Source organism: Phocoena phocoena, chromosome 2 (genome assembly GCF_963924675.1).
Source record: "Phocoena phocoena chromosome 2, mPhoPho1.1, whole genome shotgun sequence".
In the NCBI taxonomy this organism is placed as follows: domain Eukaryota; kingdom Metazoa; phylum Chordata; class Mammalia; order Artiodactyla; family Phocoenidae; genus Phocoena; species Phocoena phocoena.
In genome coordinates this window covers 139,177,571-139,195,946 of record NC_089220.1, presented here as the reverse complement: position 1 = coordinate 139,195,946, position 18,376 = coordinate 139,177,571, and the positions used below count along the sequence as shown (strand labels likewise).

At 52.6% G+C, this 18,376-nt stretch overlaps 1 protein-coding gene across 1 annotated transcript; it reads right to left on the bottom strand.

Moving 5' to 3' along the window:
- Positions 1-569: 569 nt before the first annotated feature.
- On the bottom strand, positions 570-2,503 carry MESP2 (mesoderm posterior bHLH transcription factor 2). The gene is made up of 2 exons (XM_065872645.1): positions 1,673-2,503; positions 570-839 (listed from the first exon to the last, which is right to left on the bottom strand). Exons 1-2 carry the CDS (start codon positions 2,501-2,503, stop codon positions 570-572), a joined length of 1,101 nt encoding a protein of 366 aa, XP_065728717.1.
- Positions 2,504-18,376: the final 15,873 nt, after the last annotated feature.

Genomic DNA, 18,376 nt, shown 5'->3' with positions numbered 1-18,376 from the left:
CAGGCCAGGTGGAGCCCCTGCGCAATAATTACTGTCAAACTGGCAAGTGAGGGCCTGAATTCCAAGAGGGGAAAGCAGCATGATTTGTTCCCCGCAGGACGGGAACGTTTTTCCTTTTCCAGAAGCAATAAAAACCCAAGTGGATAGAAGAAAAACAGAGCAAACCAAATTTGGGTGTTTCTTTTTTTTTTTTTTTTTAAGAAGTACAAAATCTAAGCATATACTTTTCTTCCCACTCCCATCCCCATCCACCCCCAAGCCCACTCCCCCACCAGTCCCAGCCTGTCCAACCACTGTGGTCAAACAACACATGTTACTGCAGCTCAGGTTGTGCTCTGCAGAACACTGGTCGTTCTGGGGGGCATCTAGGAGTGGAGGGACTACCCCAGCCTCGACTTCAGCCAGGGAGGCCACCCTTAGCTGTTTCAAACACTGCTTCCATGAAAGACATCCCTTGGAAAAGGGATCCTTGGCTAAAACAAAGCCTGAATACTAGTGAAGTAGCAGGTGAGGAGGACACCCCATGCTACAGGCCTGATTCCTGGCTGGAAAGGGGGCAGCCAAGGCCATTAGTAGAAGATGCCCAGGTGAGTCCCCTCCAAATCTTCTTGCCAAAATTCAGGGCAGCCACTGAGCTGTAGGCCTGAGCTCTGGGGAGGGCTTTCATCACTGAGCTGGAAGGTGGGGCCTGGTCCCTGGTCCTCCGAGCTGGGCAGCACCTCTGCACGGTGGCTCCAGCATCCCCACTGGGTCTCAGGCTGGAGTCTCTGGCATGCTGGGCGGGGCAGGACAGGAGGGGTTTCTGGCAACAGACAAGGCTCTGGAGACATAGAGATTCCCTGAGAGAGAGAAGAGTAGCGGGTTAGTGGGCCATTGCCTCATGCCCTGAGATCCTGAACCTGGATGTTCCCCATAGTGTGGCTGGTAGCTGCTGAACTGCCCTGGTGCCATGGATCCAGTGAAGCAAAGTGGTTTAGAGTACAAGCTCTGGAGATATACTGCCAGGGTTCAAAACCCAGCTCTGCCACTCCCTAGCTATGAGAACTCAGATAACCTCTTTTAGTCTCAGTTTTTTCATCTATAAAATGGTGATGATGATAATAAAACCTACTTCACAGGGTTGCTGGAGGGCTGATGAGTTAGTTAATTCATGTAAAATACCAAGAATCATGTTGGGCACACAGTAAGCATTCAATAAATTTTGGTTATTAATATGCTCTTTTATGGAAGCTTGAGGAAAGCATGAAGGTCACCAGATCCAAGCCCATCTACTGAGAAAGCCCCTACCCCTGGGGCAGCCAGGCCTCCCTCCCCCTCAAACCTTGGAGCACTTGCAAGGAATTTCCTGAATTACCTGAAGGCCCCTGCTACCTTCCACCCTGGACTCTGAAAGCAAGTCTGAAGATTCCCCCCTCTTCCACATGACTGTGAAGGCTTCTAGGTAGAGGTGGTGGTGGCCTTACTTCCCAGGGTCCCCACCTCTTTCCCTAAGGGGGTTAGGGTCTTCTTCATCCTCCCTTCAGCTTTCCATCCCTAACCGGGGTTGGATTAGGTAAACCCAGGATCTAAAAAGCATAAGATTCTCTGCAGACTACAGCTTACTCACCCCCTCCGTTTCCAACCGAAGCCTGGGGAGCACTCCAAGGGAAGCGGAGAGAGCCTGGGCGCGTACCTGGTACACTGCAGCCAGCTCCATTGCGGGGGGCGAGGTCCAGGGCGTGGCCTGGTCCCGGGGCTCTGGGGGTGTCTGCGTTCCGGTACAGGCTTGGGGCGGCGTCCAACGAGCCGCGTCAGGGGCTCTCCCTTGGGACAGCTGCGGGGGCGACTGCATACCGGGGCAGTAAGGGAGTGTCACCCAGGTACCCATATCAGACACCCTGCTCCCCAGGCGCTCGGGCGCCGCTAGGGCTCCGGGACAGACGGGCGGGGACCCCCAGGACACCGTGGCGCTAGCGGCTGAGGCAGGGCCGCACCCTTGCGTCTGCGTCTGCGCCTGCGCGGGGCCGCCGTCGGGGCACAGCGGGCAGCCTCGAGGGAGCACTGCGTCGCTGTGCCGCCGGCGCCGGCGCTGCAGGCTCTCCTCGCTGAGGCCCAGCACGGCCGACAGGTGGCCGATGTAGCGGATGGCCAGACGCAGCGTCTCGATCTTGGTCAGGTTCTGGCCGGCAGGCGCCACGGACGGCGGCAGAAAGCGGCGCAGCTCGTGCAGGGCGCGGGCGAGCGTGCGCATGCGCAGCTTCTCGCGCTCACTGGCGCTCTGCCGCTGCCCGCTTCCTGGCCGGCTTCGCGCACGTCCGGGTGCCATCGAGGCGGCCTCTGAGTCGCTGCGGGCAGGGGGCGCCGGCTGCGAGGGGCCGCGGGCACGGTCGCAGGGGCAGGAGCCCGACGAATCCGAGGAGGAGGCCGGGGACGTGGAGTCCGAGTGGCCGGTCCAGCCCCAACCCTGCGGGAAGATCCAGTGGTCGTGGCCGAGGAGGCCCTGCAGAGGAGGGGACTGGGCCATGGCCGGGGCTGCGGGCTCTGGGAGGCTGGGCCGGCCACCTCCAGGACTGAGCTTTTATCTGGACCAAAGGTGCGAGGTGGACCCCTGCCACGTTACAGAGAGGTGTCAAAACCCACAGAGCCCAGGGAAGGTCTGGGCAGGGGGCGCCCTGGGAAAGCGGGCCCATTTGCGGAGGTGTGGATTCTGACTCCTCGGGGGCTCTAATGGAGGCCCCTGCAGCCCGGGAAGTGTGGGAGGGACAATTCGCATCTGGATGGAGCTGCTAAGCTTCTCACTGTGTTCCCACCCACTCCGCCTCATCCACTGCTCCGGTGAGTGCCCGGGACCCTGACAGTGGTGGGCAGTGCCATCGTCTGGGGGCGGCCAGGCTGTCCCTCAGGTGACTCAAGGACCCCCGCAAAGAGTGGCCGCCTCCCTCATCACCACCCTCCGGGAGACTGTACCCAGTAACTCCCACCCAGTGCCTACAAGTGTGCTGGATAAGGCGTCAAGACAGACCCCGAGGGACTTGCTCACAGTGATGGCGGGAGAGGGGTTGGGGAAGGAGGGGACATACAGGTGGACCGTTACTGGGTTCCCAGAGCCCGCACTTGCTGCTTTGCTGAGTGACACCGAGAAAGTCATCTCACTGTCCACAGTTAGTTTCTTTCCCTGAGAAATAGTACAGAGCAGCCTGAAGAAGAGGCATGGAGTGTAGTGAGTGATGAAAATGGGGGAATGTGGGCCCCCAGGCAGGCCTGAGTCAGACCCTCTTTATTTGCTGCGTGACCTTGGGCAGTTCACTTAACTCCTCTGAGGCTCAAGTTGCCTCATCCCTGTGGCAGTAAATAAAATACCCACCACCTAGGATGGTTGCTGGTACTAAGTGAAACCATCCATGGGACCACTTAGAATGAGCCTGGCAAGTGGGCTAAATGTTTGCTGCTACCATTTTATTAAGAAAGTACTTACATTTCAAGATGCTTGTAGGCATTATTTAATACATGTTTATTTAGCAGCTGGTAAATACCAGAGTGAACAAGATAGTTGTGGTCTGTGCTCTCATGGGATTTCAGTCTTGTGGGAGAGAGGAGTAAATGTTATGTAATTAGTAGCTCCACCACTAGCTAGCTGTGTTGCCCTTGGACAGCTCTGAGCCTGAACTACAGCTCTTAAAACAGGAGTAGTAATTATAGTATCTGCTCACAAGACTGCTGTTATAGTCTTATAATATAACCTTTGACACAGTGAAGTTTAAAAGTAAAAGCCCCCAACCCTCAGCAATAATTACAATTTAAAGGAGGTATCAGTGTTCTTCGTAATCTTCAGAGAAAAGGCTGAACTCAGAGGGACTGTCATGCTCTGGCCACAGAGGCGGAGAGGTCACAGCTGGGCCTTGAACAATGGGTAGGACTTGGGTAGGGAGAGAGGCAGGTGGAGAGCATTCTGAATGTGGGAACTGCATAAGCAAAGGCCTGGCAGTGGGTCTTCCCAGTGTGCTTCAGGAATGGTGTGCAAGGGCGGGGTGATGTGGAGAGCAGGAGCTCACCTTGGCTGGGGCCAGGCTGAGAAGTTGTATTTTACTGCCAAGGCAATGGGAAGCCAAATGGACTTTTCAGCAGAAGTGTGACATTAAAAAAAAAAAATCAGGGGCTTTCCTGGTGGTGCAGTGGTTGAGAGTCCGCCTGCCGATGCAGGGGACGCGGGTTCGTGCCCCGGTCTGGGAGGATCCCGTGTGCCGTGGAGCGGCTGGGCCCGTGAGCTGTGGCCGCTGAGCCTGTGTGTCCGGAGCCTGTGTTCCGCAACGGGAGAGGCCACAACAGTGAGAGGCCCGCGTACAGCAAAAAAAAAGAATCCGCCTACCAATGCACGGGACATAGGTTCGAGCCCTGGTCTGGGAAGATCCCACATGCCACGGAGCAACTAAGCCTGGGCACCACAGCTACTGAGCCCGCAAGCCACAATTACTGAAGCCTGCGCACCTAGAGTCCGTGCTCCGCAACAAGAGAAGCCACTACAATGAGAAGCCCACGCACCGCAACGAAGAGTAGCCCCTGCTCGCTGCAACTAGAGAAAGCCTGCGCACGACAACAAAGACCCAACGCAGCCAAAAATAATAAATAGATAAATAAATTTATTTTTAAAAATTAACTTTATTACACAAATTACATAACTAATATGTTCTCTTTATAAGAAATGGAAACCTGACAGATAAAGCTGGAGTCCCTGTAACCCCTCCCCAAAGGTCATGTGTCCTTCCAGACTTGGTCCCTGTGCACTCACATAAACATATGTATCCTTAGAAAACACATAGTATAAATGTAACATTATGGCAATTTGCCTGTAACTTGCTTTTTTTTCATTCAACAGTGTATCTGAAATCATTCCATGTCAGGATGTGTTTAGCTGACTCATAGTTGGTCTTAGTTGATTTAAATGTTCATCCATTTAAATCATAGTGGATAATTTTAACTGGAAAAAAAATTAAATGGCAGGAGGTACAAATAAACCTTCAATAATGAAATTACATCACTTTCTCCTCAGAACTTACTTTTTTAAATATTGGAGAAAATATGCCCAAGTTAGTACTCTAACGTTATGATGAAGTAATAATTGACATTTAATAAGGTTGGTCAGGGCAACTGTTTTTAGTTTATTCTAGCTGCTGTGAATGAGGAGGGGACATATTTAATCTGTCCATCACACAAAAAGAAGGTGGAACCATCAATAATGGCCTTGATTTCAAACAGGAAAGAAGCAATTAGTTATGCAATATTTCATGATCTGAAAGGGTTTAAACCAAAGTTAAAAAAATAATAATCCTTTCTCCTAAGGGGAGGGAGACTTAGAAAACAGTCAATCCCACACTTTTTACGATTAAAATAATGGCAAATCATTATTTGTCCAAGGCTGCACAGTGCTATAAAGATCTTGACATATTGTACTATCAGGAAATTTATATGTATGTAATTGACAGTTGTAAATCAGTTTTCATGTATATTTCTTTTTTTTTTAATTTATTTATTAATTTGGCTGTGCTGGGTCTTAGTTGCAGCATGTGGGATCTAGTTCCCTGACCAGGGTTGAAAGCTGGGCCCCCTGCATTGGGAGCACGGAGTTTTAACCACTAGAGCACCAGGGAAGTCCCTCATGTACACTTCTTCATCTGGATTCTGAAGTGTCAGATTGCTGTGCTGTTGATACTGACTGTTCCAACTCACCCCTTTTCACTGCAGTATAATATTCCACGGAGTGCTCACACCATAGTCCCTTATTGATATACCTTTAGCATGGTTTTAGTTTTTGCCAAAGAGTGCTGCCTTGTGCACAGGCAGCTAGATATGGAGTGGTGAAATGGCCTTGTGATTCCCAGGAAGGTTCTGAATATCCAGAATCATTCCTCCTCTTCCCCCACCCCCTACTCATTAGAGCAAGCCTGGAGGGATTTCCTGTGAAAGGATTTGGTGAATTATGAGAATTCACTGTCAGCAGAGCTCTGCATACTATCCTTTCTTCTCCAGGATAGCCTGGCCTCCTTCTGTCTTAGTTTGGGCTAGCCCTGGCGCCCAGGCCTCAGGCTGACTGTGGGATGGCAGAGCATAAGTTCTGGGAGGTGAGGCCCTGGAGCTGGTTTGCTGTGGCCTCTCAGCCAGGCTCCGGGAGCACAGGGGCACACAGTCACCAGCCCCACTCACTTAGCACAGGGTGACAGTATGGCTTAATGGTTAGGAGGCTGGGCTATGGAATCAGACAGATCTGGGTTTAGAGTCCCAGCTTCATCCCTTCCAAGCTCTCAGAACTTGGGCAATTTAACCTCAGTTTTCTCATCTATGAAGTGGGGATCCTGATTTCCAGGGCAATTGTTGGGACAAAGTAAGATAATGCATGTTGTAGAGCTTAGAATAGAGCCTGTAAGTCTTGCTTATAGTAAGTTCAGGGGCAGCAGAATGGAGTGGGTAAAGGACTAGATTGGAATGTGGGGAAGAGGGCTGACATCTTTAGCCTTGGCCCTACAAGATGATTCCTTCCTTCCTCACTCTAGCACTGGGCCTCAGGCATCCTGCCCTACCCTCTCCTCCATCTTCAGCCCTTCTTCTCCGGGACCCAGCATAGGGAGTCCTCCTCAGCAGGGCACTCCAGCTCCTGGCCTGTGGCAGGGGTCACCAGAGCTGCAGTGCAGAGGCAATGGAAGAGCTCCAGGTGCCTGGAGCTGGAGCTTGGAGCCGCAGCCGACTGGCCCAACCAAGGCTAGGAAGTGGAGGATCTGAACCAGCTTCTCCTGGTGGGCTGGGTCCTGGCTCAGGTGCTTTTCCAGCTTGTCTCTGGCCCTGGGACCCTCAGGCATTCCTCCCTGTGTGCTCAAACCAGCCCCAGGTGCTGCACGAACAAGCTAGGTCTGGGCCCAGGCCGCAGGGGCTTCCACTTGAGCGGTCTCCACTTCTCTTTCATCTGACTTGCCTGGTAGAAGGAGGGATACTTATGGCTGTGTGCTGTTAGATAAGGTGATTAACTTCTGAGCCTCAGCCTGGTAGTGACACCAGGTTTACCCCCCTCCTTCCCGTGATAGGAGGAGGTGGAAGCTAGATCAGGGAAACATGGTCAGTAGAGTATTCACCAGTGTGGCAGACACTTCTGGTTGCCCACACAGCATCTGTTACAGCCTCTATTCTTCGTTCTCCCTTAATAACAGGGCTCTGTATTATAATGGGTGGTGATATGCCCAGCTGAAAAACTATATTTCCCAGCCTCTCTTGCAGATGGAATGGCCAATGAAATTTATTAGAATATTGTTTGGGGCTTCTAGGAAAGCTCTTTAAAGCAGAGAGGTACACTCCTGTGGCTCTACTCCCTTATATTGTCATCCTGGAAAATGTGATGACTGGTGCTTCAGCAACCATTTTGTGACCCTCAGGCAATCTCAAGGACAGAAGTCACACCTAAGGTTGGTGGAGCAGAAGGAAGCCTGAGGCACTGATAACAACATAGAAGTGCCATACTGGCCCAGAAAAGTCTAACTCTAAATTTCTTTAATGTGAGAGATAATAAATTACCATCTTGTTTAAGTCATTGTCAGTTTGGGTGTGTGCTTTGAGCAGCCAAACATAATTCCTGTTCACATAGTAAAGAAGTTCAGGGCTTCCCTGGTGGCACAGTGGTTAAGAATCCGTCTGCCAATGCAGGGGACACGGGTTTGAGCCCTGGTCCAGGAAGATCCCAACTGATGCTGAGTAACTAAGCCCGTGCACCACAACTACTGAGCCTGCACTCTAGAGCCCGTGAGCCATAACTGCTTAGCCTGCGTGCCACAACTACTGAAGCCCATGTGGCTAGAACTAATTAAATAAATAAATTTATATTTTTTTAAGTTATTAAAAAGAAGTTCCTAGATTATCCTTGTCGACAAATGGGGCCATGTGAGCTTAAGTTAAGTGAATTGATAACAGATTCAATGTTCCCACAGTTGAATGGATGGATGTTCACCTAGAAGAAGGTCTCTAGTGATGTGCCACCAACTCTATTCCCAGCCTCGTCATGGGCAGCATTATGATCTTTTTAATTTTAATTTATTTTATTTATTTATTTTTGGCTGTGTTGGGTCTTCATTGCTGTGCGCAGGCTTTTCTCTAGTTGCAGCCAGCGGGGGCTACCTTCGTTGAGGTGCACAGGCTTCTCATTGCGGTGGCTTCTCTTGTTGCGGAGCACAGGCTCTAGGTGCGCAGGCTTCAGTAGTTGTGGCTCGTGGGCTCTAAAGTGCAGGCTCAGTAGTTGTGGCGCACAGGCTTAGCTGCTCTGCGGCATGTGGGATCTTCCTGGACCAGGGGTCGAACCCGTGTCCTCTGCATTGGCAGGCGGATTCTTAACAACTGTGCCACCAGGGAAGCCCCAGCATTATGATCTTGAATGAAGATATGAACTGATCTAATTGGGGGTAAAATCCAAACCCAAGAAGTTAACTGGGTAACAGCCAGGATCTAAAGAGATTCTGGCAGGCTGGAACAACTGATCAGATCTCATTACTAATAAGGTAGAATCAACAGAGCCCTATGTACCTTCCCTCTAAGTTGAGGGTTAGGAGACATCATGTAACCAGCAGCAGCTGTGGAAAGGGCATGGTAGTCGTTGCCTTCTAGGCACCAAGGGCATGAAAATAAAATGTGATCCCATTCATGTTTGCAAGAAACGGGATCTTCAATCAAGGAGGCAGTGGTCTCTTATTGCCTATGCGGGATAAGTGGTCAAATCTGGGGGCCACAGTTTATGAGGGCAGGGGATAAACCCTAGCTCAGGAGAGGGAGGTTAGTGAGGGGCTTGAAGCCAGGTCACCAGAGAAATAGCTGAAGGACTTGGGAATGTTTCATCCAAAAAGGAAAAGACATAGGGGATGTGAGAGTTGTCTCCAGATGCCTGGAGGGGATACTCCAGGGAGAGTCTGAAGGCCTTTCTAAGATCACAGGGGCTGTCCCGTGAGGGGGTGAGTGGCCTGTACATGGATGTGGTTGAGAAGAAGCCAGCTGAGTACGTGCAGGAGCTGGAGGGGATAGCTGCTGTCGCCTCTGCCAACACTGACAAGAACCATAAGACAGGCGTTTGGACCTGACGATCCCTGAGGTACTTTCAGAGCTGAGGCCAAGAATCAGAGAGAGGACAGGAGCTGCCCCCTGGGGAGTCTCAGGGCGAGGGAGCTGCAGGAGACCTTGGCTTCAGGACATCTTGGGCGGGGGGAGGGCAGAATAAGGCCTCACAAGTGCTTCAGTGCTCATGACACTCCCACCCCTGTTCTTCTGTGTGCCGGCAGCTCGGGCTCAGCTGGGCCTGCTCTCAGGGCTGGAACCACAGGGCCACGTGACCTTTGGCTCAGCTCGCTGGTGTGGCACCAGTCAGCTTGGCACTACGAGGCAGGCAGTGCCCACATCAGTATTCCTATTATACAAGTGAAGAAACGGGGGCCTCCATCCCATCAGCCCCTGATCGACTTCCCAGGGCCTTGCCCCAGACCACCAGTCAGATGGGAAGGGCAGAGGCCCAGGCTGGGGTCAGAATGTGCTCCCTGAGCCCTGGCCCTGCGAGGAGTTGCGGAGGGCATGGCCTCTGTTCAGCCTGTTCTGGGTGGCTTAGCGCAGGCCTCACCTGTGTTTGTTTACCCCCAGCCCTGCTCCAGGAAGTTCTCCACCCGCTCTTTCTTCCTGGACAGGTGGTGTAGGGCCCTCGGGAACAGGCCCAAGGACGTGGAGCCAACTTAAGGGCTGGCCTCTGCCCCGTAGGTTTTCTTTCCCTTCCTTCCCCTTGGGTCCCTGCCAGGCCCTGGGGGTGGTTAGGCTGTGGGAACATGGGAGGAAAGGGGGCTGCATGCAGGGGCCGTGTGGTATTCTCATTACCAGCCAGCAGCGAGGGCCAGCCCAGCCTCCCCCTTGGCCACTGTGGCTGCCTTCACACCTCCCGTCTGCCTGTTGACACAAGGCCGCCTCCCCCAGGGCAGAAGGTGTCGACTTGGGAACGAGGGTGTGCACGGGCCTCCAAAACAGGCGGCAGCAGGTCCTCTCAGAATCCCTGGAAAGCCCTTCTGGGGTGGGGGTGGGAGGCTGCAGGTCCCCATTCTGGGAGGCCCAAGGAAAAGGCAGAGCCTGTGTCCTTGGAACGGGGAGCGGGGTGCAGGGGGGCCTGCATGGGCCCCTCGCTCCGGGAGCCCTGAGTCAGCCTGCCCAGATACTCCCCTACCCTGGCCCCAGGGGCTGGTGCGTGACTCTGGGCACAGCCAGGGAAGCCCGATGACCAGGCCCTGCCAGGCAGGCACCATCAGTGTCAACAGAGACTAACAGCCACCAGGCAAGGTCACAGAGCAGCCCCTGGAGCTGAATTCACCCTGACCGGGCCTCGGTCTACTGGTCTTCGAGCATTTCCACACCACACGGCACCCAGCGCTGTGCCGGCAGCAGCCTGTTCAGTGCTCAAACCCCAGGCCTGACAGCCTGCTCTTCCGGGCCCAGAGAGGCCACTTCCTTTGCTTTAGGTCCCCCAGAACCAGAATTCAAACCCACAGAGGCCATGCACCCCATGTTCCGAACAGGGGCCTGAGGCTCCAGGGAGGGAGGAGTCTCTGCTGCCCTCTGGGAGCTGAGAGTTGGAGGAGGAAAAAGACAAATTGGCTCTGAGTCTGTCGGGCCCTGGTGTGCGGGGCGCCCATGGACGACAGAGCAGAGCCACCTGGCCAGGTGATCAGTGCGGGTCCCAGGAGGAAGGGAGGGACTTGAAATTGTGGATTTTCTCCACGTGGAGGTGGGGCATTTCTGGCCCGGGGGAAAGGTGTGAGCCCAAGTCTGGAAGCAGGGAAGCCCAGGGCTAATTTGGGTGATGCCAAGTGGTCTGGAGCCCTGGGTTGGAGGTGGGGAGGGTGGGAGGGGTGTGGACAAGCAAGTGGGAGCCGGGTGGGGTTGGAAAGTCCTGCTGAATGAGGAGTTTGGACTCTTAGGGAGGCAATGAGACCCACAGAAATTCTGAGGAGGGAGAGGGGTTGGGAGGTAAAGAGCTGGAGGCAGGAAACCAGTCAGGAGACTGCGGTCACATCATGGCAAGGGCTGACTAGATTGGGGCACGGGCAGGGGCGCTGGGAGTGGGCAGAGGATCCGATAGGAGGGAACGTGGGAAAAAGTGGGAAGGACATGGCCACTAGTGGCTGGGGCCACAGGCATCTGGAGAGCTGCCCAGCAGGCTGGGGGCATGGAGGTGGACTCGACGCTCTTCCTCCAACAAGAAGGCTGAGCCAAGGAGGCTGGTGTGGAAGGGTCTGCAGAGGCCCCAGGGCTGCCTGGCCCTTCTCCTTGGGCGACAAGGTGCAGTAGAGGTGGCTCAGGCCTGGGACCATCTGTGCCTGGGCTCAGTCCCCATCTGAGCCTCAGTCTCCTCATCTATGAAATGGGTGTCCTTGCCAGGAGGATTAGATGCAGCATCAGGTGTTCAGCACGTGGGACTTCCCTGCTGGGGAGGAGTGACCATCTGTGGTCCTGCAGCTCCAGGGAGGGACAAAGGAGGAGAATGAGTGGTGCTCACTCCTGCAGCCTCTGCGAGGGAAGACCCAGCCTCCCCATCCTGATCTCCAAAAGCTATAAGGGGGCTTGGGTCCGCCAGCTCTACTACTGGAATGCAAACAAGGGAGGGAAGGGGGCTGCAAAGTCTTTTCCTTCCTCCCTCACTTCCTTCCTTTTCTTTCTTTTTTAATTTATAAAAGCAATGCATAATCATTACAAAGAAGTGAGAAAATACAGACAATCAAAAAGAAGGGAATTTTAAAGCCCCCTCTTCCATCCACCCGGGGAGAACCAGGTTAACACGTTGGTCCATATCTCTGCATCCTAACCTTTTCCGAGCATCCCTACAAGTACAGAGTATGGAGACAGAGGCATTGAGGGAGCATGTTGAGTTCTTTTTCCCATTTTCTGAAGCTTCTGGTAATATATATTCTCTTTTTTATAACAGCTTTATTGAGATATACTTCACATACCTAATAATTCACCTGTTTGAAGTGTACAGTTCAATGTTTTTTATATGTTACATTTAAAATTCCTTTAAATTGTGGTAAAATATATATAACATAAAATTTGCCATCTAAACCATTGTTAAATGTGCAATTCAGCGGCATTAATTACATTTGCAATGTTGTGCAACCATCACCATTTCTATTTCCAAAACTTTTTCATCATCTCAAGTAGAAACTCTGTACCCATTAAACAAAAACTCCCCTTTAATCCCAGCCCCCAGCCCCTGGTAGCTTCTCATTTGCATCCTGTCTCTATGAATTTGCCTATTTTAGGTACCTCTCATATAAGTCTACTCATACAGTATTTATCCTTTGGTGTCTGGCTTATTTCATGTCATCAAGGTTCATTCACAGTGTAGAATGTGCCCAAACTTCATTCCTTCTTATGGTTGAATAATATTCCATTGTACATTTATACCACATTTTGTTTATCCATTCATCAGTTGATAGACATCTGGGTTGTTTCCACTTTTTAGCTATTATGAATAATGTTGGCGGACAAATATTTGTTCTAGCCCCTGCTTTCAATTCTTTGGATATATAAAGAACATGTTGTTTTGTGACCTTTTCTTACTAATGTATGAATAACTTTTCCATATCAGTAGCTGTATTTATTTCTGTAATGATATTTTTTAAGGCATGACTATTACTCCATGGTGTGGCAGTTACAGTTTCGGTAACAAATTCTCTAGCATATACTGAGATGCCTTAAAGTTTTCCACATAGGTGTATCCTTATACCTATATTTTTAAAGTTATTATTATTATTTTACATTGATTTATTTTATTTATCTTATTTTTGGCTGCATTGGGTCTTCGCTGCTGCGCTGGGCTTTTCTCCGGTTGGGGTGAGCAGGGGCCACTCCTGTTACGGTGTGCGGGCCTCTCACTGCTATGGCCTCTCCTGCTGCGAAACACGGGCTCTAGGTGCATGGGCTTCAATAATTGTGGCACGTGGGCTCAGTAGCTGTGGCTCGTGAGCTCTAGAGCGCAGGCTCAGTAGCTGTGGCGCGTGGGCTTAGTTGCTCCGCGGCATGTGGGATCCTCCCAGACCAGGGCTCGAACCCGTGTCCCCTGCATTCCCAACCACTGCGCCACCAGGGAAGCCCCTTAAAAGTTATTTTTAAACTGCACGTGTCACATATGAATGCAAACTCCCTGTAAAAATTTTAAACATTACAGATATGATTAAAGTCTCCCTTTATCACACCTCAGAACCCAGCCCTTCTTCCACTCCCACACCAAATAAGTCCTGGTACATTATCACAGACTTGGTGAGTATGCATTTATGCACATACATACAGTAGAGCCTCACAAAATGCATGGTATCATTTGATGCCTTTCTGTGTAGAGGTTGGTTTTTAGATTTTTGTTTTCTTTTGCTTTTCCTTATATCAGTCAAGTCATACTGAAGGGATTTTTCTGCAGCTTGGTTCTGTCACTCAACAGTACGTCTTCACTTGCACCTTTAATTTTTTTCTTATCAGGATGAATTCCCCATCAGGGAACCCGCTGGGCAAAGGGCATGCTGAGGCTGTTCTGAAGCCTCAGGCCAGCCTTGGGGAGCCTTGGGGGTGGGTTGTTGAGGCCAACCTTGTTGTGAGCAACCAGCGGCACATGTCGGCACTCCCAGGGGCCTCAGCCAGCCTGGCCACCTGTGCCGGGCGCTGACTTTGCACTCCCAGGGCCTGGGGTGGTGCGTAATCTCCAAGGGTGAAGGAAACTTCTTCGGCTCAGCCAAGGGCTGGATCTTGGATTTCTCTTGGTGGGGAAACCTCTAGAACCAAGGACTGAGTTCATCCTATCCTTAGTCTTTGGCACGTAATCAGTACTGACCATCTAAGACCCTTCCTCTGTTTGATTTATTATCTGGTCAACTTAAGCTCTATCCTTGCCCCTAACATGTTCTCCGCTCTGTCCCGGGATGTCACTGCCCCCCAGCCTCTGGCAAAGGATCCTATGCCCAGAGGCTGTTCACTCTCCCAGGTCCTGCCTAGGCATTCCAGCTCAGTCCTAGACCCACTCTGCTTCTTATTGGGTCTGAAGACAGATACCTCGGGGGAGGGGAGGCAGAGGTGTGCTCCTTCCCCTGACCTTGGGAAGGATGACCTGGAGCTGGCTGAGAGCCTGAGCCACCCAGTGACTTGGCAGGAGCCTCATCATTGTCCTGGCACCTCACCGTTCTGCTGTGCAGTCAGCCAGGGCAGGGGTGGGGTTAGAAGGAGCCTGAAACCTGTGTGTCCTTCCTGGAGGGAGCTCCATCCTGTGCTTTCAGGAGGTGCTGGTGTTGGATGCGCCCCAAGTTGGCAGCTGAGCTGGGCCTGCAAATCCCCACTGGGGAGCTGGGGAGCCTAGAGTTTCGGTCAATTTGTGGTCTGATTGTTTTCACCCTCTGCTTCCAGAGGTGTGTAGGGAAGGTAGGGAGACCTGAGCCCTGTTTGGCCCCTGCCCTCCTGAGCCCATCCCCCTCTCCTCATTCCTCTGGGCTCCATCTTGCTCTGCCTTTCTCTATACAGGTGTATGTTTTTCCCAGTGGACAGATGAGCAAATTGGGGTCCAGAGAGGGCAAGTGGCCTGTCTGGGGTCACACGGCCCATCACACTGGCACTAAGCCGGCTTCACCTATTTCTTAAGCCAGCCCCAGCATCTCTGCCACACCTGCTTAGCTCCCAGAGCCCACCACCCCCAAACCGCACTGGCCCTGGCCCCAGAAAAAAAGGGCCTCTGACCGGTTGGCAGGAGGTCTGCCCAGCTCAGATCCCAAGATCCTAGGTGGTTGGGTAGCGCCCTCTGCTGTCTGTAGCTGGGATTGCAAGGACACTGGACACCCAGGGGCAGCCCTCTGGCCTGAGACCGAACCTTGCAATCAAGGCATGCAGTCTCCCAGGACAGCTCAGCAGGCAGTTGGGAGTCCCTGCTCCATTTTACAGCCATAGAAACTGAGGAGCCGTGTGACATGTTTCCCTACATTCACATGTCTACATCTTTGCTCTGGGCTGGTTCAACTACTTAACCCCTTTATGCCTCAGTTTCCCCATGTTTCACTGTAAGGCTTAGACCCTCCTCCACTTACCCAGATGAAGTGAAGGAGCATAAATGTGACACCCCTAAGGAGAAAGGCACAATCTACTTACCCTGCATTCTCAGCCCAGCTCCCAGAACAGGGGAGATTCTGGCACTTCCTCTGGAGCCTTTCCCGGAATCTGACAAATCTCTCTCCTTTCCTCCCACCCCCTCCCTCCTCGTCACCCCTCTGCCTCCTGTGACTTCCACTGGCTGCGCATCCAGCTGATCCATGACCAAGATAATCAGATTATCATGGGTCCAGAATAATCTATTCCATATGGCTTGCCAACTCAGTGGCTCCGGGAGCTAAAGGTGTGAGGAGAGGGGCTGATCTCAGTTGGAAGGGGCTTCCTGGGAGCTTCCGGGGCCTTAGCTGGGAGGTTGATGGGGAAGGAGGGAGGTGGAGGAGAAGTTGGGAGCCTTCCTGCCGGGCCCTCTGACTGCTCTGGGCTCCAGGTGGCTGCTGCCCCCTCTCCAGCACAAGCACAGCCTCATCTATCCACGACCCAGTGGGGCTTAGGCTCCATGGTGGGGGGCTGGTCACTCCCTGTGCCTTTTCCACTCTCTGGATTGGGGGGTGCTCACTATAGGGCATTGCTTCTCAAAAGTGGCCAAGCTTCATAATTCTTGGGAGATTTTACTTTTCATACCCAGAATCTCCTCCAGGGATTCTGGTTCAAGCATCTCCAGCGTGGGTCTGGAAATGTTTTTCTTTTTACATCTCAACAGGTCCCAGTGACTTGTAGTGAGGTTTCATGGCGGCTTGGGGACTATGGGGCGTCGTCCCCACCTCGGCACCCTCACTCTCCAGGTGGCCCTCCAGGAGGAAAGGAGCCAATCAAGTCCTCCAGAGGAGACAGGGGAGCTGGTGGTAGGACAGAACACTGGCTTTGGTCCCAGACAGAGCCACATCGATCCCAGCTCTGCCCCTACTAGCCATGTGACATAGGACTGCCGCTCTGCTCCTCCGTGTCTTTAACTACAAAGCAAGGCAATGACACCCACATCACATCAGCACAGTAGGTATTACTCATGGCACAGAAGCAGAGGCTGGGGCCCATAGATGGAGAGTGAGTTACCCAAGTGACACAAGTGGTACATGGCAGGGCAGGGGTTCTATTCTAAGCCACACTGGCCACACCCCAGAGGGGTGTCCTAGGCTGTCTAAAGGTGGGGACTTCATGAATAACAATCACTCCCCTGAAAGGGCTTGCCTCTCAGGCTGGTGCCGAGGTGTGGCGGGAAGATCCCTGGCAATAGGAAACACCCAAATTAGGAGCTTCCCAGGAGGTGCGCCTGCTGATGCCAAACAGGCTGGCAGTAGCAGAGAGCTGCTTCCTTCTCCTGGGGCCTCTGGCTCCCGAGGGGATGGGGATTAGGGGCTGCAAGGGCAGTACTGACATTGCACCTTTGATTAGCACTCCTATGTCAGAGGGCCTGGCTGGGAAAATGAGGGCGCTGAGGCTGGGAGGTGGGAGGGGGAGAGCGCCCAGGACCCAGGCTTGGCCTGAGGAAGCTGGCTAGTTCCTAGCGGGAAGGCTGAGACGGGGGCCCCAGCCTGAGAGGGTGCTGCCCTGTCCTGCCTGCCCCCACCCTGGCCAAGGACCCTGACTGAACTCTCACCTCCGCTTGGTGGGGCTGCCCCAAGGCCTCATTTCCCAGCCTTACACGTTGGCAGGCTCCGGCCAGGGGAGCAAGAGCCACTGGCTCCGGCACTTGTCAAAACACAGGCCCCAGAGGTGTGAAGTCCTCACCCCAGCAGGAGGGCGGTGTGGGCCGTGCTGCCCGGAGAACTCATTAACTGGGGCAGCTCCCTAATGAAGCCACCGGAGAGGCTGGCGATAAGGAGATCAAAGGTGAGAGAGGCATGGGGGCGAGGGAAGAGGGAGGCTGGCTGACAGGAGGGGGTAGAGCCCAGGATCTAGGTTGGGGGTCCCCCCTTTGCCCCCACTTGGCTTCATGAGGCCCACTGACCACAGCCCTTGCACACTCTGGGCCCCAAGACTCAGAGGCAACAGGAAAGGGAGGGACTCCCACGTGGCACATCCAATTTGTCAGCCTTAGGGCTGGAGACTAAAGGACTGGGGTTGGGGGTGGAACCCTCCCATCTGCCCTGTCTCTCATGCCATTTTTATGAGTTCTTTGCCTCCACAGACACACCTGGGTCTTTTTAACCCTCTCTCATGGCGTTTCTCTCCTGTTCCAGATCTCTCAGTGGCTCCCACGTAAGTGAGCGATGAATGTTAACTGTTCGGTCCCAGATCTGAGCATCCTCAGGGGCCAGAGCTGTGTTTTCAGGATAAACAGTCTGCCTTCCACACATGTGGCCTCTTGTTTAAAGAATGTCTAGTTGATTTTGTACTTAATAAAATAAAACTTCACTTCAGAGCATTGCTGCCCACAAACCAGGAATGGTGGTTTCCTCTGGACCGGGAATTGGAGGCCTCAGACGGAGAATAGGAAAGAGATTTGTTATATCCTCTGTACTTGTTCAACTTTTAATCACGTGCGTGTATTATATTTTCAAATGTATAACAATATAACAAAAGGGTGGCTGATTGTCTAGGAGTTTTTGGTCATTCTGAGTTTTCTCAATTATTAGCTACAAAGTGGAAATCAGAATCATGTGGGAATTGGAGGAATTTTTTGACATTCAGAGGTTGGTAACAGAATGCCCAGAGCCCTCTGAGATCCCACCCCTCCTGCCTGTCCAGCTTTTAGGCTGCAGCTCCCGCTGCTTGGGTGCACAACCAATTCTCACCATTTGTTAGCTCTGGTCCAGTGGATCAAAGGGACCTCACTGGGCTCTAATGCCAGGTTCTTGGCTTGGATATGGAACCCCAGGAAGGCATCCATCGGCCAGGGTCCAGAAGGGGCAGACCCTGCTGACAGCTGCAGGCCTAGGCCAGGCTCTCACAGGGTCCCATGGCATGTGCCCATGGAGTGGGCTGCTCCCCTTTTCCCCAATGGTGGGTTGGCATTGCCTGTCCTGGATGTGACCATGGGCATAAGCATCTGGGGCTGCTGGGACAGACTGCAGGGTAGAGGGTATAGAGGGTGTTAGAAAAGGCCAAGGGCAGTAGAAGAAAAAAGAGACAAGGGGAGGGGGGAGGTGGTGAGCAGAGATGCCCAGGAAGAAGGTACCAAGCCACTTGGCTTTCTTTGCTACAAACCAGCTCGGCCATCAATCTCACAGAACTGGAAGCCATGGGGGATGCAAAACAGTAGACCGCCGGCACTGAAAGAGACCCTAGATACCACTTCTTCTTCTTTTTAATTTTTCTTTTTACCACTCCT